The 27,899-nt window shown below is 41.7% G+C and overlaps 4 protein-coding genes across 5 annotated transcripts; 2 read left to right on the top strand and 2 right to left on the bottom strand.

Annotated features, from left to right (window-relative positions):
- Positions 1-493: 493 nt before the first annotated feature.
- Positions 494-3,470, bottom strand: alkbh2 (alkB homolog 2, alpha-ketoglutarate dependent dioxygenase). Of its 2 annotated transcripts, none has more exons than XM_026186413.2 (4): positions 3,325-3,470; positions 1,372-1,668; positions 1,100-1,298; positions 494-1,016 (listed from the first exon to the last, which is right to left on the bottom strand). In XM_026186413.2, exons 2-4 carry the CDS (start codon positions 1,649-1,651, stop codon positions 680-682), a joined length of 816 nt encoding a protein of 271 aa, XP_026042198.2. In that variant the 5' UTR covers positions 1,652-1,668; positions 3,325-3,470; the 3' UTR covers positions 494-679. The 2 variants fall into 2 exon arrangements, with proteins under 2 accessions (XP_026042198.2, XP_026042199.2); XM_026186414.2 differs by lacking the exon at positions 3,325-3,470 and adding an exon at positions 2,135-2,582.
- unga (uracil DNA glycosylase a) lies at positions 2,969-23,524 on the top strand. The gene is made up of 7 exons (XM_026186412.2): positions 2,969-3,223; positions 21,480-21,680; positions 21,764-21,859; positions 22,389-22,486; positions 22,665-22,753; positions 22,879-23,057; positions 23,140-23,524. Exons 1-7 carry the CDS (start codon positions 3,125-3,127, stop codon positions 23,278-23,280), a joined length of 903 nt encoding a protein of 300 aa, XP_026042197.1. The 5' UTR covers positions 2,969-3,124; the 3' UTR covers positions 23,281-23,524.
- Positions 23,525-24,720: 1,196 nt separating this feature from the next.
- pxmp2 (peroxisomal membrane protein 2) lies at positions 24,721-27,307 on the top strand. The gene is made up of 5 exons (XM_026188580.2): positions 24,721-24,921; positions 25,253-25,375; positions 25,576-25,738; positions 26,463-26,582; positions 26,686-27,307. Exons 1-5 carry the CDS (start codon positions 24,812-24,814, stop codon positions 26,752-26,754), a joined length of 585 nt encoding a protein of 194 aa, XP_026044365.1. The 5' UTR covers positions 24,721-24,811; the 3' UTR covers positions 26,755-27,307.
- Positions 27,304-27,838, bottom strand: LOC113034192 (polyubiquitin-like). Its single transcript, XM_026188581.2, has one exon. It carries the CDS (start codon positions 27,836-27,838, stop codon positions 27,374-27,376), a length of 465 nt encoding a protein of 154 aa, XP_026044366.2. The 3' UTR covers positions 27,304-27,373.
- Between the last annotated feature and the right edge of the window lie 61 nt (positions 27,839-27,899).

Here is a 27,899-nt window from a genome sequence, read left to right as displayed (position 1 = left end):
CAATTGGTATAGTCTTACCAAAATTTGCCATCTAATGATTGTGGCAGCAATCTAATAGAGCACCTTTGGGATGTGGGGGCAAACAGAAAATTTGCATCATGAATCTAAAACAACTATAGGATGCTAACATGGACCAAAATACCTGGGGACTACTCTGAAGGTAAAAGGGGTCCAACCTAATAAATTGGCGAGTGTATATAACCTTGGAATCTGACAACTCTGGAACATAAAAAAAGCTCCTGTATCAACAAATATTTCCATATCCAGGGAACAAACTGATGCTGAAGTCATGCACCCTCCTCTCATACCCATTTAAGCCCATTAAAGAGAAGTCTGATTAAAGCAGTCTACATTTGGACCAACCTGACAATCCACTAAGAAGTACATTTTCATTGTTTACATGCCTTTCCTTTAAATGCAACCCAGCGACCTTTTACTTTCCAGAGCTGCTAGAGTACAGCAGCAGCAGTCCAATCAATGAGAACGAACAAGCTCACAAGTCAACTGTTTACATTTATTGATCTGAAGTCTTTGCCTTCTTTTCGAACAGAAACATGAATATGAGTTGAGCAAAGTTAAATGCTGATTCACTGAAAAAAATTAAGACAGTCTTCCTCCAGAGTGTCAAGTTGCTTAAATTGGAGCTGTGCTGTTAGTGGCTGTGCACATGGCCATGTCCCTAACTTACACCCGGCTTTGCCTTGGTCTCACGCTTGCTGTCCAGCAGAATGCGCCTGAATGTGAGGTTAATGCGAGGCAGGAGGATCTTCTTGCGGACAGGGAGGCTGTGGTACCAGAAGGTGTTGGTCGGCGGGTTCATGAGGAGCAGGCTTCCGTGAGCGAGCTCCAGCTTCACAGGTTCAATTTGTCGGCGGCTCTGCTTTCCTCGCGAGTCTCTGTGTTTGAAGAAGAAGTCCCGCGCTGCTCCCAGAGAGACCGACGCGATGGGACAGCCGGGGTCCAGCTCCTTCTCGTCGTCACGGTGCTCGCCCATGTGATCTTGCCCATCTTTGTACCTGATGGAGAAAAGTGTGTTGATCAGTAAAACCTCCAAATCTCAAAACTGTGACATTTACAGCTTGCATCAGTCATTTCTCACCTGTTGACCAAGACAAAGTTGAATGTCTGTCCTGTCGTTTTAGTGACAGTGTCTCGAATGTATTCCAAAGTTGGAGTCCATGGGCAGGCTATACACCTCACCCCAGAATAAGTGTACGTTAGGCCTGCGTCTCCATACGTGGCCTGCTTTCTCGGTATGTTGTACACCTTTCCATACACCTGGACCTTTGACTCTTCACCTGGAACAAGCGCAACAGTTAAAATGCACTGCAACTTCTGCTCATAACTTTAAAGAAAACAGGGTTGATGTACCTGTTGCATACACCACCTCCTCCTCCAGCTGTGTAAAAAGGCAGTCTGCCTCCTCTTTAGAGAAAAGCAGTGCATAATCACAGTCTAGTCCCTCTGCTTCTATTTTTTGCCAGGGAACAGGATTGGAGAACTCTGCAAAGGCTGCATCCTCATCATCTTCAGAGTCTTCCTCCTTTATTTTCTCGTCTCTTTCCTGTTTAATCTTTTTTCTCGGACTTCCTGCTGGAGTGTCACTGGTGCAGCGACGTTTGTTCCGATCCTGAATCACAAACTTTTCCATTGGTGGATTTTTAATACCTGAGTGATGGAAAGAGGAAACATTAGCATTCCTCAAAGATGTTGGTCCATATTAACACGACAGCATCACACAGTTGCTGCAGTCTGGTGCACATCCATGATATGAATCTCCTGTTCCAACACATTCCAAACGTGCTCTACTAGATTCAAATCTGATGACTGTAGAGACCATTTGAGTACAGTGAACTCATTGGCATGTTCAAGAAACCAGTTTGAGATTATCTTAGTTTTGTGGCATGGTGTGTTATCCTGCTTGAACCAGGCATCAGAAGATAGATTCACTGTTGGGACAGACATGGTCAGCAAAGCTGTGGGGTTTAAACAATGCTCAGTTAGTAGTAAGTGTGCCTGTGAGTGTACTAAGAAAATATCCTCCACAGCATTACACCACCTGCAGCCTGGACCTTTGATACAAAGCAGGACTGATCATTGTTTTCATGCTCTTTACTCCATATTCTGACCCTACCATCTGAATGTTGCAGCAGAAATCCAGACTTATCAGACCAGGCAGCGTTTTTCTAATGTTCTAATGATCTTTATCCAATTTTGGTGGCCACTGCATCCTCGCTTGCTGTAGCCCTTTTGCGTCAAGCTTCAGCTGTTGTGAGCAAGTGTTTATTTGACTTCCTGTAGCCTTCCTATGAGCTGGAAGTAGTCTGGTCATTGTCTTCTGACATCAACAAGGCATTCTCGTCCACTGAGCTTCTGCTCACTGGATATTTTTCTTTTCTTCAGACCATCCTCTGTAAACACTAAAGATGGGTGTGTGGTCAAATCCCAGCAAACCAGCAGTTTCTGAAATACTCAGAACAGCCTGTCTGTCACCAAAAACCATGCCACGTTCACCTTTCCCCCACTATGGTGCTCAGTTTGGACTTCAACAGGTCTTCCTCGCTATGTCTGCATTTCTAAATGCACTAAAATTCTATTATGTGACGCAACTGGCCGACCTGCATTATGGGCAGTTGACCCGGTATACCTAACAAAGTGGCCGGTGAGTGCATGTTTAGTTTACCGGAAAGAAGAACAGCAGAAAATATGCTCAGTTATTTTGCATGAAAAATGACTCAAAACTGATTTAAATATGAGGCTTTCTGGTCATCATTACGTGGACGTTTTGTTTCGTTCAACAAACACCTTAAATAACAACAACAAAAAAATCCCTAAAAACGTCAGACAGACACTTTTTTTATTCATGTAAATAGACGCTTATCCTTATGCTAGGTGCTGCACGCTTACTTTTAACAACATAAAACGCCAAACAGTAGTGTGTCTTGAACACCCCTCAGCTCATTAACATATCTCTGTGCCGTCACTGTTTAGGCGCCAAATGTGTTATTCCCACTTGGGGAGATTTGGGTTTCGGAGCAGCAGACTGCTGTTTTATTCTCATTCCGGGTATTTTTTTTAACTCTCTTGGTTTACAGCAGGTTACCACCGCAGTGTTTTAGACAAAATGATTGGACAGAAGACTATTAACTCATTTTTTTCGCCAGTTTCGAAGAAGAGGACTTCTACGGAGTTAATTGAATCCGAGGAGGATGCAAACGAGCCGGTGAGTGTCATTTCTTTTTTAAAACAGTTTAAATTTTAAGAGTTAAATATGTACCTTATAAGTTTTATATTAGCTTGTTGGCATGTATTTAAAAAACTTACAGTGGAGTCATGAGCGTTTCAGACACTGGGAGATTTGTACTTTCCCGCGACGCGTTCGCGTACTCCAAGCTGCGTTCAAAGCCACCGCTGTGTTGTTGGTGTTCAGCGTGACACTCGCAGCGCGACTATGATTCCACCGCTCTGTCACCGCGGTAAAGTGAGCCGTCATTTGTGAGCCGCGGTCAAGCCAGCCGCCTCCTATCCGCCGCATAAATTTCCTTGCGCTTTTACACCAGTCTTTACGGTAGCGCCTTTTCGCTTTATGTGCCGATTGAAAGCCTATACCCGCGCACACGTGCACGCGCGCGCACAAATTACAATGTAACGGCCCGATACAGTCAATACAATTATGGAAATGTCAGAAATTCATTAAAAATCATCCTGAGTAGTTGATGTACAACTTTCAACACATCCCCCCTCTGGGACACCTACTGTACCTGTGTGCCAGGTTTCAGCCAGATTTACTGTAGAATTCCTCAGAAATTAAAGGGTACTTGTATCCAATGCAGTCGGCCAATAAACTACAATTATGTCAATTTTCAAAAATTCATTAAAAATCATCCTGGGTAGTTGATGTACAACTTTCAACACATCTCCCCTCTGGGACACCTACTGTACCTGTGTGCCACGTTTCATCCAAATTTACTGTAGAATTCCTCAGAAATTAAAGGAAACTTATATTCAATTCAATACAGTCAATACAATAGAATTATGTCAATTTTCAGAAATTCATTAAAAATCATCCTGAGTAGTTGATGTCCAACTTTCAACACATCCCCCCTCTGGGACACCTACTGTACCTGTGTGCCAAGTTTCATCCAAATTTACTGTAGAATTCCTCAGAAATTAATGGAAACATTTATTCAATCTAATACAGCCAATACACTACAATTGTGTCAATTTTCAAAAATTCATTAAAAATCATCCTGAGTAGTTGATGTACAACTTTCAACACATCCCCCCTCTGGGACACCTACTGTACCTGTGTGCCAGGTTTCAGCCAGATTTACTGTAGAATTCCTCAGAAATTAAAGGGTACTTGTATCCAATGCAGTCAGCCAATACAATTTAATTATGTAAATTTTCAAAAATTCATGAAAAATCATCCTGAGTAGTTGATGTACAACTTTCAACACATCCCCCCTCTGGGACACCTACTGTACCTGTGTGCCAAGTTTCATCCAGATTTACTGTAGAATTCCTCAGAAATTAAAGGGTACTTGTATCCAATGCAGTCGGCCAATAAACTACAATTATGTCAATTTTCAAAAATTCATTAAAAATCATCCTGAGTAGTTGATGTACAACTTTCAACACATCCCTCCTCTGGGACACCTACTGTACCTGTGTGCCAAGTTTCATCCAGATTTACTGTAGAATTCCTCAGAAATTAAAGGGTACTTGTATTCAATGCAGTCGGCCAATACACTACAATTATGTCAATTTTCAAAAATTCATGAAAAATCATCCTGAGTAGTTGATGTACAACTTTCAACACATCCTTCCTCTGGGACACCTACTGTACCTGTGTGCCAATTTTCATCCAGATTTACTGTAGAATTCCTCAGAAATTAAAGGGTACTTGTATCCAATGCAGTCAGCCAATACAATAGAATTATGTCAATTTTCAAAAATTCATTAAAAATCATCCTGAGTAGTTGATGTACAACTTTCAACACATCCTTCCTCTGGGACACCTACTGTACCTGTGTGCCAATTTTCATCCAGATTTACTGTAGAATTCCTCAGAAATTAAAGGAAACTTATATTCAATTCAATACAGTCAATACAATAGAATTATGTCAATTTTCAAAAATTCATTAAAAATCATCCTGAGTAGTTGATGTACAACTTTCAACACATCCCTCCTCTGGGACACCTACTGTACCTGTGTGCCAGGTTTCAGCCAGATTTACTGTAGAATTCCTCAGAAATTAAAGGGTACTTGTATCCAATGCAGTCAGCCAATACAATTTAATTATGTCAATTTTCAAAAATTCATGAAAAATCTTCCTGAGTAGTTGATGTACAACTTTCAACACATCCCCCCTCTGGGACACCTACTGTACCTGTGTGCCAGGTTTCATCCAGATTTACTGTAGAATTCCTCAGAAATTAATGGAAACATTTATTCAATCTAATACAGCCAATACACTACAATTGTGTCAATTTTCAGAAATTCATTAAAAATCATCCTGAGTAGTTGATGTCCAACTTTCAACACATCCCCCCTCTGGGACACCTACTGTACCTGTGTGCCAATTTTCATCCAGATTTACTGTAGAATTCCTCAGAAATTAATGGAAACATTTATTCAATCTAATACAGCCAATACACTACAATTGTGTCAATTTTCAAAAATTCATTAAAAATCATCCTGAGTAGTTGATGTACAACTTTCAACACATCCCCCCTCTGGGACACCTACTGTACCTGTGTGCCAAGTTTCATCCAGATTTACTGTAGAATTCCTCAGAAATTAAAGGGTACTTGTATCCAATGCAGTCGGCCAATAAACTACAATTATGTCAATTTTCAAAAATTCATTAAAAATCATCCTGAGTAGTTGATGTACAACTTTCAACACATCCCTCCTCTGGGACACCTACTGTACCTGTGTGCCAAGTTTCATCCAGATTTACTGTAGAATTCCTCAGAAATTAAAGGGTACTTGTATCCAATGCAGTCAGCCAATACAATTTAATTATGTCAATTTTCAAAAATTCATGAAAAATCATCCTGAGTAGTTGATGTCCAACTTTCAACACATCCCCCCTCTGGGACACCTACTGTACCTGTGTGCCAAGTTTCATCCAGATTTACTGTAGAATTCCTCAGAAATTAAAGGGTACTTGTATTCAATGCAGTCGGCCAATACACTACAATTATGTCAATTTTCAAAAATTCATGAAAAATCATCCTGAGTAGTTGATGTACAACTTTCAACACATCCCCCCTCTGGGACACCTACTGTACCTGTGTGCCAGGTTTCAGCCAGATTTACTGTAGAATTCCTCAGAAATTAAAGGGTACTTGTATCCAATGCAGTCAGCCAATACAATAGAATTATGTCAATTTTCAAAAATTCATTAAAAATCATCCTGAGTAGTTGATGTACAACTTTCAACACATCCCTCCTCTGGGACACCTACTGTACCTGTGTGCCAAGTTTCATCCAAATTTACTGTAGAATTCCTCAGAAATTAATGGAAACATTTATTCAATCTAATACAGCCAATACACTACAATTGTGTCAATTTTCAAAAATTCATTAAAAATCATCCTGAGTAGTTGATGTACAACTTTCAACACATCCCTCCTCTGGGACACCTACTGTACCTGTGTGCCAGGTTTCAGCCAGATTTACTGTAGAATTCCTCAGAAATTAAAGGAAATTTATATTCAATTCAATACAGTCAATACAATAGAATTATGTCAATTTTCAAAAATTCATTAAAAATCATCCTGAGTAGTTGATGTACAACTTTCAACACATCCCTCCTCTAGGACACCTACTGTACCTGTGTGCCAGGTTTCAGCCAGATTTACTGTAGAATTCCTCAGAAATTAATGGGTACTTGTATCCAATGCAGTCGGCCAATACAGTAGAATTATGTCAATTTTCAAAAATTCATTAAAAATCATCCTGAGTAGTTGATGTACAACTTTCAACACATCCCCCCTCTGGGACACCTACTGTACCTGTGTGCCAAGTTTCATCCAGATTTACTGTAGAATTCCTCAGAAATTAAAGGGTACTTGTATCCAATGCAGTCAGCCAATACAATTTAATTATGTCAATTTTCAAAAATTCATGAAAAATCATCCTGAGTAGTTGATGTCCAACTTTCAACACATCCCCCCTCTGGGACACCTACTGTACCTGTGTGCCAAGTTTCATCCAGATTTACTGTAGAATTCCTCAGACATTAAAGGGTACTTGTATCCAATGCAGTCGGCCAATAAACTACAATTATGTCAATTTTCAAAAATTCATTAAAAATCATCCTGAGTAGTTGATGTACAACTTTCAACACATCCTTCCTCTGGGACACCTACTGTACCTGTGTGCCAATTTTCATCCAGATTTACTGTAGAATTCCTCAGAAATTAAAGGAAACTTATATTCAATTCAATACAGTCAATACAATAGAATTATGTCAATTTTCAAAAATTCATTAAAAATCATCCTGAGTAGTTGATGTACAACTTTCAACACATCCCTCCTCTGGGACACCTACTGTACCTGTGTGCCAGGTTTCAGCCAGATTTACTGTAGAATTCCTCAGAAATTAAAGGGTACTTGTATCCAATGCAGTCAGCCAATACAATTTAATTATGTCAATTTTCAAAAATTCATGAAAAATCATCCTGAGTAGTTGATGTACAACTTTCAACACATCCCCCCTCTGGGACACCTACTGTACCTGTGTGCCAGGTTTCAGCCAGATTTACTGTAGAATTCCTCAGAAATTAATGGAAACATTTATTCAATCTAATACAGCCAATACAGTAGAATTATGTCAATTTTCAAAAATTCATTAAAAATCATCCTGAGTAGTTGATGTCCAACTTTCAACACATCCCTCCTCTGGGACACCTACTGTACCTGTGTGCCAATTTTCATCCAGATTTACTGTAGAATTCCTCAGAAATTAAAGGGTACTTGTATCCAATGCAGTCAGCCAATACAATTTAATTATGTCAATTTTCAAAAATTCATTAAAAATCATCCTGAGTAGTTGATGTACAACTTTCAACACATCCCTCCTCTAGGACACCTACTGTACCTGTGTGCCAATTTTCATCCAGATTTACTGTAGAATTCCTCAGAAATTAAAGGAAACTTATATTCAATTCAATACAGTCAATACAATAGAATTATGTCAATTTTCAAAAATTCATTAAAAATCATCCTGAGTAGTTGATGTACAACTTTCAACACATCCCTCCTCTAGGACACCTACTGTACCTGTGTGCCAATTTTCATCCAGATTTACTGTAGAATTCCTCAGAAATTAAAGGAAACTTATATTCAATTCAATACAGTCAATACAATAGAATTATGTCAATTTTCAAAAATTCATGAAAAATCATCCTGAGTAGTTGATGTACAACTTTCAACACATCCCCCCTCTGGGACACCTACTGTACCTGTGTGCCAGGTTTCAGCCAGATTTACTGTAGAATTCCTCAGAAATTAAAGGGTACTTGTATCCAATGCAGTCGGCCAATACAGTAGAATTATGTCAATTTTCAAAAATTCATTAAAAATCATCCTGAGTAGTTGATGTCCAACTTTCAACACATCCCTCCTCTGGGACACCTACTGTACCTGTGTGCCAATTTTCATCCAGATTTACTGTAGAACTCCTCAGAAATTAATGGAAACATTTATTCAATTCAATACAGTCAATACACTACAATTATGGAAATTTCAAAAATTCATTAAAAATCACCCATAATAGTTGAGGTCCAACTTTCAACACTTTCTTACTCTGGGCATCCTACTGTACCTCTGGGCCAAGTTACATCTCAATTCACTGTAATCTTTATCAAAATTTGAAAGAACAATTCTATGTAAATGCTGGCTGTGTGACCTTTCAAAGTGACACTAAATAACAGAACTCAGGCACATCAGGGAATAATCCAAAAGGCAGATTTATTAAACAAAAACAACATACAAAATATCTCTAACCCATACTACATAACCTAAAAAGAAACAAAGGGACACTTAGAAGCACAAGGAAACAATACTGAAAGGGCAAGAGACACAGTCCAAACACAATCCACAACTAAAATGCCAAAAGAACAAGTCATCCCACATAGCAGACGGGTCTTTCCTGGATCTGGTGTCAAGCCGGCACTGCTGGCTGACTTCTGGCATGGTAAGATGGCACTGTTTATGTGATGGCATGCCACATTTGGCCTGATTGGGTGAATGTGACATGTTGTATAGAGCACTTTGAGTAATATGGGTGAGTAAAAAAGTGCTGTATAAGAATCAGTCCATTCACTGTCTGAACAGAGTCTCGTCATGTTACTTTTGCACTATTATGTTCCAGCACATGTTGTTATTACATGGCTTACATGGCTAAGGTACACATTAGGCTGACATCTGGGGCCAGAGCTGAAACTGTTCTGGGCCAGCACAGGGCCAGCAGTGTGTCTGCAACTGGCCTTGTGCTGGCTCATGTGTGGGCCACCTCTGGTAAACCAGATCTGGGCCACCATAGGGCCGTCATTCTTTGCGGTACGCAGGCCATGTGTAAGCACATTGTGTGGGACAGATCCAGGCCATGCCAATTTTGCTATGTGGGAGGAATTATGTAAAAATAGAAACATCATAAAAATGAAAATGAACATAAAGTAAAATGTACTGAAAAGAACATCAGTATGGCCATCATTATTTGCTTGGAAAGTCTAAAGTTCCATGGCTTTGAACAGCCAGAGAACGCAATGCCCAGCTTAGAATGACTAAAAGTAACTTCTTTTAACATTCTGTCATTCTGCTTCTATATCAAAAATCCACTAAAAATAGTCATTTGAAAAAAAAAATTCGCCACTTTTCATCAGTTTGGGTTCCTCTGTTTATAGCAATTTTTAGAAAAGAACCCAATACCTTTGTCACTATACAGTTGTACAGTGAGATACAGAGCATCTCCTACTCATTGCAAACATGCTGGGAGGGTGGCTCTATCCGCCTTAGTGCAGCTGCTGTACCATACTGTGATGCAGTAAGTTAGTAGGCTCTCAATGGGCGAGTGGTGGAAGGGTGAGCTGTAGTCCACAAAGAGCATTCTGGCGTAGCTCTGCCGCTGTTCTAGTTGACTCAGCACCGAGTGGAGGGTGATGGCATCTTCTGTGGATCTGTTTGCACGGTATGCAAACTGGTGGGGGTCGAATTCTGGGGGGAGGTAATCCTTGGTGTGCTGAAGGACTAGTTTCATGATTACCGGTGTGAGGGCCACAGGGCAATAATAGTTCAGGCTGGTGATGGGAGACTTCTTTGGTACTGGGATGATTGTGGCTGATTTTAGACAGGATGGGATGGCTGCTTCATCCAGTGAGAGGTTGAAGATTCTGGTGGAGATGAGGGTGAGCTGGTGGGCACATGGTCTTAGCACTTTACCACGTATTCGTCTGGACGCCTTCCTGGGGTTCACTGCTAGGAACACTCATCTGACATCGTGCTCCGTTACAGTGAATGGAGCGGTGCAGGAACCAGTTGAGGATGAGGATGGGAGCAGGTCTGAGGCAGATGAATGCTGCTGTTGTGGTGTTTCAAAGCGGGCAAAGAAGCTGTTTATGTCCTCTGCTAGCTGCACACTCAGGTTTTCTGTTTTCACAGTTCTGCCTCTGTGGTTTATGATGTCTATTATTCCATGCCATGTGTTGTTGCTGGACAGGTGGGACCCCTTTTCAGGTCAGCTCGAGCAGACCTGTACAGAGCTCTGTCAACAGACCTACAGGGAGTGCAGAATTATTAGGCAAGTTGTATTTTTGAGGAATAATTTTATTATTGAACAACAACCATGTTCTCAATGAACCCAAAAGACTCATTAATATCAAAGCTGAATGTTTTTGGAAGTAGTTTTTTTTTTTTTTTTTTTTAGTTATTTTAGGGGGATATCTGTGTGTGCGGGTGACTATTACTGTGCATAATTATTAGGCAACTTCACAAAAAACAAATATATACCCATTTCAATTATTTATTTTTACCAGTGAAACCAATATAACATCTCCACATTCACAAATATACATCTCAGAATCAGAATCAGAATCAGAATCGTGTTTATTGGCCAAATACAGTGGGGCAAAAAAGTATTTAGTCAGCCACCGATTGTGCAAGTTCCCCCACCTAAAATGATGACAGAGGTCAGTAATTTGCACCAGAGGTACACTTCAACTGTGAGAGACAGAATGTGAAAAAAAAAAATCCATGAATTCACATGGTAGGATTTGTAAAGAATTTATTCGTAAATCAGGGTGGAAAATAAGTATTTGGTCAATAACAAAAATACAACTCAATACTTTGTAACATAACCTTTGTTGGCAATAACAGAGGTCAAACGTTTACTATAGGTCTTTACCAGGTTTGCACACACAGTAGCTGGTATTTTGGCCCATTCCTCCATGCAGATCTTCTCGAGAGCAGTGATGTTTTGGGGCTGTCGCCGAGCAACACAGACTTTCAACTCCCGCCACAGATTTTCTATGGGGTTGAGGTCTGGAGACTGGCTAGGCCACTCCAGGACTTTCAAATGCTTCTTACGGAGCCACGTCTTCGTTGCCCGGGCGGTGTGTTTTGGATCATTGTCATGTTGGAAGACCCAGCCTCGTTTCATCTTCAAAGTTCTCACTGATGGAAGGAGGTTTTGGCTCAAAATCTCACGATACATGGCCCCATTCATTCTGTCCTTAACACGGATCAGTCGTCCTGTCCCCTTGGCAGAAAAACAGCCCCATAGCATGATGTTTCCACCCCCATGCTTCACAGTAGGTATGGTGTTCTTGGGATGCAACTCAGTATTCTTCTTCCTCCAAACACGACGAGTTGAGTTTATACCAAAACGCTCTACTTTGGTTTCATCTGACCACATGACATTCTCCCAATCCTCTGCTGTATCATCCATGTGCTCTCTGGCAAACTTCAGACAGGCCTGGACATGCAATGGCTTCAGCAGCGGAACACGTCTGGCACTGCGGGATTTGATTCCCTGCCGTTTTCGTGTGTTACTGATGGTGACCTTTGTTACTTTGGTCCCAGCTCTCTGCAGGTCATTCACCAGGTCCCCCCGTGTGGTTCTGGGAGCTTTGCTCACCGTTCTCATGATCATTTTGACCCCACGGGATGAGATCTTGCGTGGAGCCCCAGATCGAGGGAGATTATCAGTGGTCTTGTATGTCTCCCATTTTCTGATGATTGCTCCCACAGTTGATTTTTTTCACACCAAGTTGCTTGCCTATTGTAGATTCACTCTTCCCAGTCTGGTGCAGGTCTACAATACTTTTCCTGGTGTCCTTCGAAAGCTCTTTGGTCTTGGCCATGGCGGAGTTTGGAGTCTGACTGTTTGAGGCTGTGGACAGGTGTCTTTTATACAGATGATGAGTTCAAACAGGTGCCATTCATACAGGTAACGAGGGGGTGACAGAAAAGCTTCTTACAGAAGACGTTACAGGTCTGTGAGAGCCAGAGATTTTCCTTGTTTGAGGTGACCAAATACTTATTTTCCACCCTAATTTATGAATAAATTCTTTACAAATCCTACCATGTGAATTCATGGATTTTTTTTTTTTCACATTCTGTCTCTCACAGTTGAAGTGTACCTCTGGTGCAAATTACTGACCTCTGTCATCATTTTAAGTGGGGGAACTTGCACAATCGGTGGCTGACTAAATACTTTTTTGCCCCACTGTATATGTGCAGACACATACAGGGAATTTGGTTCCGGTAGATGGTGGCTCTCAAGCACAGCAATGTAAATCTCACACACACACACACACACACACACACACACACACACACACGTGTCTATATATACACATTACACATACATACACAAAGCTATGTAAACCAACTATAAATAACGAATCTAACCTTATATACATAAAATACAGAAATGAATGAGGTGGAATGAATACTACAAAATGTACATAAGGTGCAGCTGCAGTCTGGCAGTGGGAGCAGTGTGACAGGTCAACGGTTAAGAAGGGAGATGGCGAGGGGAAAGAAACTGTTCCTGTGTCGGGTGGTCCTGGTCTGCAGGCTTCTGTACCGTCTGCCAGAGGTCAGCAGATCAAAAAGTCTGTGTCCAGGGTGTGAGGGGTCTGCGATGATTTTCCCTGCCCGTTTCCTGGTTCTTGAGAGGTACAGATCCTGGATGGAGGGCAGGGGGGGCGCTGATGATCCTTTCTGCTGCCCGTACAGTCCGCTGCAGTCTGCTCCTGTCCTGTTTAGTGGCTCCTCCATACCAGACTGTGATGGAGGAGCACAGGACAGACTCAATGACCGCAGTGTAGAACTGGATCAGCAGCTCCTGTGGAAGACTGTACTTCCCCAGTTGTCTCAGGAAGTACATCCTCTGCTGGGTCTTTTTGAGGATGGAGTTGATGTTGGTCTCCCACTTCAGGTCCTGGGAGATGGTTGTACCCAGGAACTTGAAGATCTTCACAGTCGACACAGGGCTGTCTGATATGGTGAGGGGGAGCAGAGTTGAGGGATGTCTCCTGAAGTCCACTGTCATCTCTACAGTCTTAAGAGTGTTCAGCTCCAGATTGTGCTGACTGCACCAGAGTACCAGCCGCTCAACTTCCTGCCGGTATGCAGACTCATCACCATCTTGAATGAGGCCAATGACAGTGGTGTCATCTGCAAACTTTAGGAGTTTGACAGCAGAGTTATTGGAGGTGCAGTCGTTAGTGTAGAGGGAGAACAGTAGTGGTGAGAGGACACATCCTTGAGGGCACCAATACTGAGGGACCGGGTTTCAGAGGTGATCTCCCCCAGCCTCACTTGTTGCTTTCTGTCTGTCAGGAAGCTGGTGATCCACTGACAGGTAGCTGGTGACACGCTGAGCTGGGAGAGTTTGGAGGAAAGAAGTTCAGGCACAATGGTGTTAAAAGCCGAACTAAAGTCCACAAACAGGACCCTGGCATAAGTTCCCGGGCAGTCAAGGTGTTGCAGGATGTAATGCAGCCCCGTGTTCACTGCATCATCCACTGACCTGTTTGCCCGGTAGGCAAACTGCAGAGGGTCCAGCTGGTGGCCTGTAATGTCTTTCAGATGGGCTAACACCAGTCTTTCGAAGGATTTCATGACCACAGACGTCAAGGCGACAGGTCTGTAGTCATCCAGTCCTGTGATGGTGAGTTTCTTGGGAACAGGGATGATGGTGGAGCGTTTGAAGCAGGAGGGAACTTCACACAGCTCCAGGGATCTGTTGAAGATGCGAGTAAAGATGGGAGCCAGCTGTTCAGCACAGGTTTTGAGGCAGGAGGGTGAGACGCCATCTGGTCCGGGGGCTTTCCTGGGCTTCTGTTTCTGGAATAGTCGGCTCACATCCTGAGTGTGTATTCTTAGTTTCAGGGAGGAGGAAAGGGGGGTGAGAGGTGTGGTGGAGGTCGTTGAGTCTGGGTTGGAGAGGGTGGTGGTGGTCGTTGAGTCTTGATTGGGGAGGGGCAGGGTGAAGGGGGGAGAGGTGGAAGGTGTGTTGGGGGTCAATGTCTGAAGCAATGTCCCTGGGGAGGGGAGGGTGGGGCGTGGGAGTCTGTCCGTCTCAAACCTGCAATAGAAAGTGTTTAACTCGTTGGCCAGGTCTTTGTTTGCTTCAATAGTGGGTGGGGGGCGTCTGTAGCTGGTGATTTCCTGCAGGCCCCTCCACACTGACGCAGGGTCGTTGGCTGAGAGCCGTTCTTCCAGCTTCTGGGAGTAGATCCTTTTAGCTGCTTTGATCTCCTTGGTCAGTGTGTTCCTGGCTTGCTTGTACAGGACCCTGTCACCACTTCTGTAAGCGTCCTCCTTGGCCTTGCGAAGATGTTGGAGTTTAGGAGTGAACCATGGTTTATTGTTGTTGTATGTGCAAAAGGTCTTTGTTGGCACACACACGTCTTCACAGAAACTGATGTATGATGTCACAGTGTCCGTGAGCTCATCTAGGTTCTCAGATGCAGCTTCAAAAACAGTCCAATCAGTGGAGTCAAAACAGTCCTGCAGTTCCTGCTTTGCTGCGTTAGTCCACTTCTTCACAGTTTTGACTACAGGCTTGGCACGTTTGAGTTTTTGCCTATAAACTGGAATAAGATGGTGTCACGATCCGCTGTGACAGACCGTGTGGAGAGTGCGTGGAGGACTCAGGTGCGGACACGAGTGACACGGGAGTAAACTTTAAACAAAAGCGAGCCTTTTATTGTGGCTGGTAACGCAAGAGAAACAAACAAGAATAAGGGCAGCTCAAAAGCAATAACTAAACAGAAACATAAACTGGGAATGAACTAAGGTAAGGCTATGAATACAACAGACCGGGCATGGAAACATGGAGGGTGGGAACACAGACGACGCGACACAGACTGTATGAAACACAGAGACTAAATACACATGAGGGATGATCAGGGGAAGTGGATGCACACGGGGAACACAGGTGACACTGATAATCATAACAAGACACGGCAGGAGTGAACGTAACACTGATGGGAGATGGGCAAAGTAAAACAGGAAGTACACAGAGGTTCAAACGGGAGGAGAGAGAGCACGGGGAGAACGCAGACATAACGGGCTGGGGAAAACATAGAATAAAACACAAAGAGAGACGAGGGCTCATAAATACACAGAGGGGCACACAGGGGGTAAGAGTCACGAAGGGAAAACACATAAGGAACAACGTAACAGATCAACCCAGGAAGCATGGCCTAAATAAAGAACAAAATACAAAAATACATGAAAACTAAGAATACTGGGCCCACATGGCCCAGGACCATGACAGATGGACCATGCAGTGATCAGAATGTCCCAAAGCTGCCCGGGGCACAGAGCGATAGGCATCTTTTAGAGTGGTGTAGCAGTGATCCAGTATGATGTTGTCCCTGGTGGGGCAGTCTATATGCTGTCTGTATTTAGGGAGTTCGTAGTTTAGGTTTGCTCTGTTAAAATCCCCAAGAATAATTGTAAAGGAATCCGGGAATTTCCTCTCCAGGGTAGTAATCTGGTCAGCCAGCTCGCACAGTGCGTTGTTCGCGTTGGCCTGTGGAGGGATGTAAACTCCGACCAGCATGAAGGAAGAAAACTCCCGCGGTGAATAAAAAGGTTTACAGTTGATGAGAAAACTTTCCAAGTGTGGGCTGCAGTGTTTCTGTAACACTGTGACATCAGTACACCAACCTTCATTAATGTAGAAGCAGACTCCACCACCCTTTGTTTGCCCTGAGAGCTCTGTTTCGCGGTCCGCCCGGTGAAGTTGGAAGCCCGGCAGATGTAAGACAGCGTCTGGGACTCGCTCACTGAGCCAGGTTTCAGTGAAGCAGAGGGCAGCAGAGCGTGCAAAGTCCTTGTTAGTCCGGTTTAAGAGCAGTAATTCGTCGACTTTGTTTGGAAGAGAGCGGAGATTCGCGAGGTGAATGGAGGGGAGTGCCTTGCGGAATCCTCGCCGACATTCAAAAACAAAACAACAACAAATCAGCGACCAATATAGCCACCTTTCTTTGCAAGGACACTCAAAAGCCTGCCATCCATGGATTCTGTCAGTGTTTTGATCTGTTCACCATCAACATTGCGTGCAGCAGCAACCACAGCCTCCCAGACACTGTTCAGAGAGGTGTACTGTTTTCCCTCCTTGTAAATCTCACATTTGATGATGGACCACAGGTTCTCAATGGGGTTCAGATCAGGTGAACAAGGAGGCCATGTCATTAGTTTTTCTTCTTTTATACCCTTTCTTGCCAGCCACGCTGTGGAGTACTTGGACGCGTGTGATGGAGCATTGTCCTGCATGAAAATCATGTTTTTCTTGAAGGATGCAGACTTCTTCCTGTACCACTGCTTGAAGAAGGTGTCTTCCAGAAACTGGCAGTAGGACTGGGAGTTGAGCTTGACTCCATCCTCAACCCGAAAAGGCCCCACAAGCTCATCTTTAATGATACCAGCCCAAACCAGTACTCCACCTCCACCTTGCTGGCGTCTGAGTCAGACTGGAGCTCTCTGCCCTTTACCAATCCAGCCACGGGCCCATCCATCTGGCCCATCAAGACTCACTCTCATTTCATCAGTCCATAAAACCTTAGAAAAATCAGTCTTGAGATATTTCTTGGCCCAGTCTTGACGTTTCAGCTTGTGTGTCTTGTTCAGTGGTGGTCGTCTTTCAGCCTTTCTTGCACTGAACATAAGTTCCCTGCAATTTCTGAAGAATATTACAGTAAATCTGGCTGAAACTTGGCCCAGACGTACAGCAGGTTTCCCGGAGGAGGGATGTGTTGAAAGTTGGACCTCAACTACTCAGGATGATTTTTAATGAATTTTTGAAAATTGACATAATTGTAGTGTATTGGCCGACTGCATTGGATACAAGTACCCTTTAATTTCTGAGGAATTCTACAGTAAATCTGGCTGAAACCTGGCACACAGGTACAGTAGGTGTCCCAGAGGAGGGATGTGTTGAAAGTTGTACATCAACTACTCAGGATGATTTTTAATGAATTTTTGAAAATTGTCACAATTGTAGTGTATTGGCTGTATTAGATTGAATAAATGTTTCCATTAATTTCTGAGGAATTCTACAGTAAATCTGGATGAAAATTGGCACACAGGTACAGTAGGTGTCCCAGAGGAGGGATGTGTTGAAAGTTGTACATCAACTACTCAGGATGATTTTTAATGAATTTTTGAAAATTGACACAATTGTAGTGTATTGGCTGTATTAGATTGAATAAATGTTTCCATTAATTTCTGAGGAATTCTACAGTAAATTTGGATGAAACTTGGCACACAGGTACAGTAGGTGTCCCAGAGGAGGGATGTGTTGAAAGTTGGACATCAACTACTCAGGATGATTTTTAATGAATTTTTGAAAATTGACATAATTCTACTGTATTGGCTGTATTAGATTGAATAAATGTTTCCATTAATTTCTGAGGAATTCTACAGTAAATCTGGCTGAAACCTGGCACACAGGTACAGTAGGTGTCCCAGAGGGGGGATGTGTTGAAAGTTGTACATCAACTACTCAGGATGATTTTTCATGAATTTTTGAAAATTGACATAATTAAATTGTATTGGCTGACTGCATTGGATACAAGTACCCTTTAATTTCTGAGGAATTCTACAGTAAATCTGGCTGAAACCTGGCACACAGGTACAGTAGGTGTCCCAGAGGAGGGATGTGTTGAAAGTTGTACATCAACTACTCAGGATGATTTTTAATGAATTTTTGAAAATTGACATAATTCTATTGTATTGACTGTATTGAATTGAATATAAGTTTCCTTTAATTTCTGAGGAATTCTACAGTAAATCTGGATGAAAATTGGCACACAGGTACAGTAGGTGTCCTAGAGGAGGGATGTGTTGAAAGTTGTACATCAACTACTCAGGATGATTTTTAATGAATTTTTGAAAATTGACATAATTAAATTGTATTGGCTGACTGCATTGGATACAAGTACCCTTTAATTTCTGAGGAATTCTACAGTAAATCTGGATGAAAATTGGCACACAGGTACAGTAGGTGTCCTAGAGGAGGGATGTGTTGAAAGTTGTACATCAACTACTCAGGATGATTTTTAATGAATTTTTGAAAATTGACATAATTGTAGTGTATTGGCCGACTGCATTGGATACAAGTACCCTTTAATTTCTGAGGAATTCTACAGTAAATCTGGCTGAAACCTGGCACACAGGTACAGTAGGTGTCCCAGAGGAGGGATGTGTTGAAAGTTGTACATCAACTACTCAGGATGATTTTTAATGAATTTTTGAAAATTGTCACAATTGTAGTGTATTGGCTGTATTAGATTGAATAAATGTTTCCATTAATTTCTGAGGAATTCTACAGTAAATCTGGATGAAAATTGGCACACAGGTACAGTAGGTGTCCCAGAGGAGGGATGTGTTGAAAGTTGTACATCAACTACTCAGGATGATTTTTAATGAATTTTTGAAAATTGACACAATTGTAGTGTATTGGCTGTATTAGATTGAATAAATGTTTCCATTAATTTCTGAGGAATTCTACAGTAAATTTGGATGAAACTTGGCACACAGGTACAGTAGGTGTCCCAGAGGAGGGATGTGTTGAAAGTTGGACATCAACTACTCAGGATGATTTTTAATGAATTTTTGAAAATTGACATAATTCTACTGTATTGGCTGTATTAGATTGAATAAATGTTTCCATTAATTTCTGAGGAATTCTACAGTAAATCTGGCTGAAACCTGGCACACAGGTACAGTAGGTGTCCCAGAGGGGGGATGTGTTGAAAGTTGTACATCAACTACTCAGGATGATTTTTCATGAATTTTTGAAAATTGACATAATTAAATTGTATTGGCTGACTGCATTGGATACAAGTACCCTTTAATTTCTGAGGAATTCTACAGTAAATCTGGCTGAAACCTGGCACACAGGTACAGTAGGTGTCCCAGAGGAGGGATGTGTTGAAAGTTGTACATCAACTACTCAGGATGATTTTTAATGAATTTTTGAAAATTGACATAATTCTATTGTATTGGCTGACTGCATTGGATACAAGTACCCTTTAATTTCTGAGGAATTCTACAGTAAATCTGGCTGAAACCTGGCACACAGGTACAGTAGGTGTCCCAGAGGGGGGATGTGTTGAAAGTTGTACATCAACTACTCAGGATGATTTTTCATGAATTTTTGAAAATTGACATAATTGTAGTGTATTGGCCGACTGCATTGAATACAAGTACCCTTTAATTTCTGAGGAATTCTACAGTAAATCTGGATGAAACTTGGCACACAGGTACAGTAGGTGTCCCAGAGGGGGGATGTGTTGAAAGTTGGACATCAACTACTCAGGATGATTTTTCATGAATTTTTGAAAATTGACATAATTAAATTGTATTGGCTGACTGCATTGGATACAAGTACCCTTTAATTTCTGAGGAATTCTACAGTAAATCTGGATGAAACTTGGCACACAGGTACAGTAGGTGTCCCAGAGGAGGGATGTGTTGAAAGTTGTACATCAACTACTCAGGATGATTTTTAATGAATTTTTTAAAATTGACATAATTGTAGTTTATTGGCCGACTGCATTGGATACAAGTACCCTTTAATTTCTGAGGAATTCTACAGTAAATCTGGATGAAACTTGGCACACAGGTACAGTAGGTGTCCCAGAGGGGGGATGTGTTGAAAGTTGTACATCAACTACTCAGGATGATTTTTAATGAATTTTTGAAAATTGACACAATTGTAGTGTATTGGCTGTATTAGATTGAATAAATGTTTCCATTAATTTCTGAGGAATTCTACAGTAAATCTGGATGAAAATTGGCACACAGGTACAGTAGGTGTCCCAGAGGGGGGATGTGTTGAAAGTTGTACATCAACTACTCAGGATGATTTTTAATGAATTTCTGAAAATTGACATAATTCTATTGTATTGACTGTACTGAATTGAATATAAGTTTGCTTTAATTTCTGAGGGATTCTACAGTAAATTTGGATGAAACGTGGCACACAGGTACAGTAGGTGTCCCAGAGGGGAGATGTGTTGAAAGTTGTACATCAACTACCCAGGATGATTTTTAATGAATTTTTGAAAATTGACATAATTGTAGTTTATTGGCCGACTGCATTGGATACAAGTACCCTTTAATTTCTGAGGAATTCTACAGTAAATCTGGCTGAAACCTGGCACACAGGTACAGTAGGTGTCCCAGAGGAGGGATGTGTTGAAAGTTGTACATCAACTACTCAGGATGATTTTTAATGAATTTCTGAAAATTGACATAATTCTATTGTATTGACTGTATTGAATTGAATATAAGTTTCCTTTAATTTCTGAGAAATTCTACAGTAAATCTGGATGAAAATTGGCACACAGGTACAGTAGGTGTCCCAGAGGGGGGATGTGTTGAAAGTTGGACCTCAACTATTCAGGATGACTTTTAATGAATTTTTGAAATAAACATAATTGTAGTGCATTGACTGTATTGCACTGAATATGAGTTTACTGTGATTTCTGAGTAATATTACAGTAAATCTGGGTAAAAACTGGCCCAGAGGTAAAGTAGGTGTCCGAGAAGAGGATTGTGTTGAAAGGTTGGCATCAACTTTCAAGAATGATGTTTAATGAATTTTTGAATATGCAAACAGACTGTCACGATGGCTGTATTGGGCTGTTCCATTGTAATTTGTGTGCGCGCGTGCGTGTGACTGTTCGCGCGCGTGCATGTGTGCGCGAGTCTAGGCTTTCAATCAGGATATAAAGCGAAAAGGCGCTACCGTAAAGACTGGTGTAAAAGCGCAAGGAAATTTATGCGGCGGATAGGAGGCGGCTGGCTTGACCGCGGCTCACAAATGACGGCTCACTTTACCGCAGTGCTCTGTCGACACTTTCTGAAGCCGTTTAGACCCCCGGCTGTCCGCTTCTCACCAGTTCTATGTGTTTCTCAATACATTAAAATTATCCAGAAAAAGCAAAAGGGCTGTGGGGTGGAGACGGAGCAGAGCAGCCCACGCCCTGCCCCTCTGTCCCCGGAGCAGCTGGACAAGATCGCCCGCAACAAGAAAGCGGCGCTGGAGAGACTGTCTTCCGTTCAAACACCACCAGGGTTCGGGGAGAGCTGGAGGAAGGCGCTGTCGGCTGAGTTTGGAAAGCCGTACTTCAAACAAGTGAGAAGAGGAGGAGACGGGATACTGCACACTGTGTCTCTGTTGTTTTGAACAGTTATAGTGACTTCACATCTCTCCCACAGCTGACGAGTTTTGTTTGTGAAGAGAGGAAACGCCACACAGTTTACCCACCTGCTGAACATGTATTTACCTGGACACAGATGTGTGACATCCGAGATGTAAGTGTGTAAACTGACAATCGATGCCATGTACAGATTGAGCTTCAGTGACACTGGTTGTTAGACGTAGACATAGACTTTGTTTCATCCAACAGTGGGGAAATTCACTTGTTACAGTTTTTTTTTTTTTTTTTGGTGCTGTTATTATATTTGTAGATGTACATAAAGCGCAGTGGGAGTGATAATGATACACATGTATTTTTAGACGGTATTTATTCTGTGTGTATACTGTACAGTGCGACTGTTGTCGGGATGAAGGAACAGTCTGCTGCTCGAGAAGCTGCTCAGGGCCTCCACAGTCTTATGCACGGGGTGTGAGGTGTTGTCCATAATCGACATTAGTTTGGCTAACGTCCTCGTCTCACCCACTTCCTCTATGGGGTTTAGGGGACTATGCAGGACCGAGCCAACCCTCTCTGCGCTGCCATCTCCCCAGCAGACAACTGCATAAAAAAAAATTTCCTGTGTGATGTATTATCTGAGGTGTCCTTCACAGTCGCCTAACCCAAACGTGTGTCTACAATTCCAGGTAAAAGTGGTGATCCTTGGCCAGGATCCATATCACGGTCCTAACCAAGCTCATGGATTGTGCTTCAGTGTGAAGAGACCAGTGCCTCCTCCCCCCAGGTTTGAAGCCCTTCACTACCTCTGATGGGGAAAAAACACATATAAATGGCTTTCTTCATGCAATTTCTTCTTTCTTCTTCTGTGAATGAATAACTTTCATACCTGCTTGTTCCCTGTGTTGGAAATTTGTGAGTTAATTGAAATCAGTGCTGTTGAGTCAGATCCTTTTCATTTCCAGCTTGGAGAACATGTTCAAAGAGCTGAGCTCTGACATCAAAGGCTTCCAGCACCCGGGACATGGAGATCTGACTGGATGGGCCCAACAAGGTACTTGAAAAAAAAACAAAACAAAAAAACCCATTTTGTTAAATGTTTAATCATAGTTCCACAATAAGAGAGCTGCAACAAACCTGCTCTCCTCCTCCTTTTTTTTTTTTGACCTTGCTCACCAGGAGTGCTGTTGCTCAACGCTGTGCTGACTGTCCGAGCGCACCAGGCCAACTCCCACAAAGACCGAGGCTGGGAGGCATTCACTGACGTTGTGGTGCAGTGGCTCAGCAAAAACCTGGAGGGCCTCATCTTCATGCTGTGGGGATCATATGCTCAGAAGAAAGGAGCTGCTATAGACAGGGTCAGTTGTTTTGATTCAGGCTCATTCAGCTTAAGCTTTATAATGTGTTTTCATACTAAGTTTTCTCTCTGTGTGTTTATAGAAACGTCACCACGTCTTGCAGGCTGTTCATCCGTCTCCCCTGTCTGCTCATCGGGGGTTTTTTGGGTGCAGACACTTCTCAAAGGCCAACGAGCTGCTACAAAAATCTGGAAAGTCTCCCATTGACTGGAAAGCACTTTGAATTCTAGTTTTCTAGCATGTGTTCAACTACAGACCAAAACACCTATAAGCTTTCCTGCAACCTGTTTTTGCATCTTCTTATTATTGGCAGCTTTTTCTGTATAGTTTTTTTGAAAGCCTTTTGGCTAAAGCTTAATGTTGAACTGCATATCTTTGTATGCACATAACAGTTTCCATGTTGTAAATATGTTTTGTACACTATTGCTCTTTTTAGGTTAAACAATAAAGTTCCTTTTTTGTTCTTACTTTTTTACATAAATGTTGGGTTAATTAAAGTGATTCCAAAAGGCAGATATAGTGTTTTAATGCCAGGCATGTTGACTACCTCTGACGTCTGTAACACTGAGTTCTGTTAGGGTCTGCTGTTGAATAAGGGTAGTTTTTTTTTTCTCACAGTAATTTAAAGTAGTTCATAGTTTTGTAAACTATTAACTTGAAAAATAATCTGAGGGACCAACTAAAACTATTTTCTCCTAAATGGGGTGTAAGTAGAAGTATAAAGTAGCATACATCAACTATAAATCAACATTGTGCTTTCATACTTAGATGGATACATTTTTGGGTTTAACCTAGGCTAAAAAAACAAACTGCTTTTAAACTTTAACATAAAGTAGTCAGAGTCATTGTAATGTTCTTGTTACAGGTTAGCTGTGTCTAATATAACCAAAAATTATATGAGATAAATGTTTATAATATCTGTTGTACATTTATAGGTCTACTCCGATCTATAAATCTGTAAGGCACATGTGAAGGTTGTAGACTGGAAAACTGAGATATGCTGTGGAAACTGAATACTTTTTTAAGAAGAAACATTTTTTAAATTTCTTGATTCATGCTCAATCACCTTGCTGTGAGGGGCCCATGCTAACTAGTGCTGAACAAAAGAGGTCACATTGCAGATTAATTTAATAATTTTCTTTCTAATAATAATAATCATAGGAAGAAGAAAGTATATAGTTTCCCTTGCTGTGTATTTATTCACCACTCTGCATTTAATAATCAGTTATTAATAATCTCGGGGCCCAACCAGTCACGGCTAATGTCCGTCCCTCTATGAGCCTGGTTATGCTGAAGGTTTCTTTCTGTTAAAAGGTAGTTTTTCTTTCTTTCTTTTATTTTATGTTCTTCAAGTTTATAGAACATTTATGCAGCATACACCAAAAAAATACAGACCTTAACTAATTTAATTACATGTACATTTCCCATCTAGCATACACGCAATTTAAAATATTAAATCTGGTCGAATGAAATGTACTTGATTGATATATATTTAGTTTATACCAAGGGTGATTAATTATTTACTAAATAAACATTTTATTTTACGTATTTCAACTGCATTTTACTCAAAATTATTGCTTAATGGTGGATGGTGAAATTAAGGTGAATTTTTTTTTCTTTTCTTTCTTTTTCATGCTCGTTTCCGAACTGTTTCGGATGTAGACGTCAATGCATGGCGCCACCAGTGACGCAATGACGTCGACAGGAAGAGAGGCGGTAGTGGTAGTAATATTCACACAGGTAGAAAACTGAGAATGCCCGTGCAGAGCCGCTCCGTGCGGGACTCCTCCGTACATTTCAGGTTACTCCAGCAGTACCTGGTCCTCCTGAAGAAATACCCCATCCTGACTAAATCTGTAACCAGGTCAGTACACGTCGCGTTTCTGCACTTTGACAGTGTTGCAAGTTAGAAGCTCCCATTTACTGACAGCCAAACCACTGTACTGTAGTCAGGTTTCTTGGGACGTTTATTACACTGTAACTAAGAAAAGTGTTTTTATCAGTGTTTTGTTTCCTGCTCGTCTTCAGGTTCTTTAAGACTTTGTTTGCATTGAGCGCACACTCATTTTGTCACAGCACTGCTTTTAGCCAATCAGCATCTGTCCTGAAAACCTCCCCCACTAAGTCTTTTGCAAGTGGACTATTGATACTTATTGACAGTTGTGTGTGTGTGTGTGTGTCCTTTGTATTTTCAGTGGCATCCTCTCTGCTTTAGGAAACCTTCTGTCTCAGTTTGTGGAGGCGAGAAAAAAAGCCCAGAAAGGAGCTCCTGTCAGTAATATCGATGCAGCTGGAGCTGCACGCTACGCCATTTATGGGTGAGATCCAGTAAAGAAAGCAGACTGAGCACTGACTTGTTTTAAGGCTGCAGGTCTGTGATTGTGATGTTGTTCCAGTTAGACTCTGATAAAACTAATCGAACACTGTCCAATGTTATTGGTGTCTGTGATAACACAGTTATGTGATAACATTTAGATGTTCTTCTGCTATTCATATTTGCCCTTGTTGTGTGTTTCAGGTTGCTTATTACAGGACCCGTGAGCCACTTGTTTTACCAGCTGATGGAAGTATGGATTCCCACCACAGATCGGTTTTGTGTAGTCAAACGTCTGCTGCTGGACCGGCTTATTTTTGCCCCGGGCTTTCTGCTCCTTTTCTACTTTGTAATGAACATCCTGGAGGTGGGTCATCTCAGACACCATTGCTTTCAAATTAGCTCAGTATAGAGGGACACCTGCTCTCTAATGCAAAAAAAAGTCATGTCAAAACTGAGGCAGCAGAGGCCCTCACCTCATTTAATTATTTCTTAATTTATCAAAACAGCTCACACAACTTAGGAGTCCAGTTTTGCTTTTTCATTGCACTGGAATGGTGTTTAAGCGTAGTTGTTGTGGTTCAATGAACAACAATTTTTTGTTGTTCATTATACACACCATTGCCAGTATCTTAACAAGCTTTAATGCCATACATATGTCCTAACATTGGACTGGCACTATGATGTACACTCATTGGCCAATTTATTAGGGACAACTTGCTACTATTGAGCTGGATCTACTTTTGTCTTCAGAACTGTCTTGATTTTTTTTTAATGGCACAGAAGGTGCCGGAGACATTCCTCAGAGATTTTTGTCTGTAGTGACATGATGGCATCGCACAGATTCTGCAGATTTGTTGGTTGCATGTCTCCAATTCCACTGCATCCCATAGGTGCTCAATTCGATTGAGATCTGCTGATTGTGGAGGCCATTTGAGTACAGTGAACTCATTTTCATGCTCATCTGACACCAAGAACCTGGCAAAGTACCCGATTCAACCTGGACATTTACCATAGTATTAATTATCATGTCCACGATATAAAGATTTTATATATAAGCATGTAATATGACTGTAACCACTGTCCCTTAGGCTAAAGGATGGACTGATTTTGAAAAGAAGATGAGAAGAAGTTATTGGACCGCTTTGAAGATGAACTGGAAAGTTTGGACCCCTTTCCAGTTCATAAACATCAACTTTGTCCCTGTTCAGGTACACATTTCACTTCATTTCATCAGAGAATGAGTTATTTTCTGTCGCCACATGTAATTAATTTCTTCGCGCCTTCTGTTTCTGTGTACATTTCTGGTTTCAGTTCCGAGTGCTGTTTGCCAACATGATCGCCTTATTTTGGTATGCCTACCTTGCATCTGTGAGAAAATGATGCTACCAAGACGTCTCTAGAGAAAACACATCTTCAGGAAACAGTTTTGGCATATTTGTAAATGCCTTAAAACTGAGATCATACAACAGACTGTTACATTTACTGCCATAAATCTGTGCCTAATCTGGTCACTAATTTTCACATACACAAGCGCTTGTGATTAAATTTAAAGTGGACTGAAACCATTACCACATGTTGCTGTAACATTTTAAATACTTGACTTGAAATTTATATCTTAACAGTGTAAGATCTAATAAACTATTACTTTATATGACTCATAAACATTGAGAATGACAGCCCCACCTTCCTGAGCTGACACAGGCAGAGGAAATGTGAAGAGACGTAGGCTCCTGTTGTTAACTTTATGCTTTGTAATAAGTACAGTTAACATGTATTTGTCATGACAGAATCACCAACGTGTTGATTTGTATGAGTTACTTATCTGTTGTGCCAAAAGAAAACAGATTTGCAAACTGGTTAATGAACCCATATTGTACGGTCTATGGGAATGTTCTTGTTTTTCCAAAATAAAAGCACTAATAAATATGATAAATGAGTTAAGTCAAGTTTATAATATTAAATAACATACATGGGTTTTCTGAACCATTTTAAAGTGTCCTCAGCCTCCTCTCAGGTGCAAAGTCATGTAGATGGTGCTGTGGTTTCTGACGTTGTAGTCCTCCAGTTTGCCACCCTGCATCTCCCGGCCTTGGTGAATGAGCCTCTGCTGGCTCGCTGGCACCCCCTCTCTTTTCTCGACTCTGTTCTTGAAGTTGCTCACAGTCTCGCCGGGTTGGATGTCGTAGGTGCTCATCTGTCCCTTTTCATTTCTGAGGAACACCTGGATGGGAGCAGGTGGAGGAGGCTCGGTGAGCAGCAGGGACACCCGGGAGCAGTGCTGTAAGCCGTAGTAGCTGATGGGTTTGGAGTCGTCGTTGGGATGACCGTTCAGAAAATCCAGTTTCTGCGTCTGAGGGTCGACTTCCAATTTCTCCTGGATTTTTATTTTCAGAGAGCCAACTGTGTCCTCTGGGTTCACGGTCAGAGTGTGGGACTCACCCAGCATGTTAATAGTTATATCCATGTTGGTTGTAGTCTGAAAGAATTCAAAATAGTCCATTAGAAAACACACACACACTGGGGAA

The sequence above is a fragment of the Astatotilapia calliptera genome, chromosome 12 (assembly GCF_964374335.1).
Source record: "Astatotilapia calliptera chromosome 12, fAstCal68.1, whole genome shotgun sequence".
Lineage (NCBI taxonomy): Eukaryota > Metazoa > Chordata > Actinopteri > Cichliformes > Cichlidae > Astatotilapia > Astatotilapia calliptera.
Note: the sequence above shows the minus strand (reverse complement) of the source record. Positions and strands in the feature narration are given on the sequence as shown.

Bases quoted from the DNA above. Each gene is read 5' to 3' on its own strand.
- LOC113034192 (XM_026188581.2), bottom strand. From the start codon at position 27,838: ATGGATATAACTATTAACATGCTGGGTGAGTCCCACACTCTGACCGTG.
- unga (XM_026186412.2), top strand. From the start codon at position 3,125: ATGATTGGACAGAAGACTATTAACTCATTTTTTTCGCCAGTTTCGAAG. The intron at 22,487-22,664 runs GTTTGAAGCCCT...TTTCATTTCCAG, and splicing joins CCAGTGCCTCCTCCCCCCAG to CTTGGAGAACATGTTCAAAG. The intron at 23,058-23,139 runs GTCAGTTGTTTT...GTGTGTTTATAG, and splicing joins AAGGAGCTGCTATAGACAGG to AAACGTCACCACGTCTTGCA.
- pxmp2 (XM_026188580.2), top strand. From the start codon at position 24,812: ATGCCCGTGCAGAGCCGCTCCGTGCGGGACTCCTCCGTACATTTCAGG. The intron at 24,922-25,252 runs GTCAGTACACGT...TTGTATTTTCAG, and splicing joins CTGACTAAATCTGTAACCAG to TGGCATCCTCTCTGCTTTAG. The intron at 25,739-26,462 runs GTGGGTCATCTC...ACTGTCCCTTAG, and splicing joins TTGTAATGAACATCCTGGAG to GCTAAAGGATGGACTGATTT.
- alkbh2 (XM_026186413.2), bottom strand. From the start codon at position 1,651: ATGGAAAAGTTTGTGATTCAGGATCGGAACAAACGTCGCTGCACCAGT. The intron at 1,299-1,371 runs GTACATCAACCC...CGCTTGTTCCAG, and splicing joins GGAGGTGGTGTATGCAACAG to GTGAAGAGTCAAAGGTCCAG. The intron at 1,017-1,099 runs GTGAGAAATGAC...TTTCTCCATCAG, and splicing joins AACTTTGTCTTGGTCAACAG to GTACAAAGATGGGCAAGATC.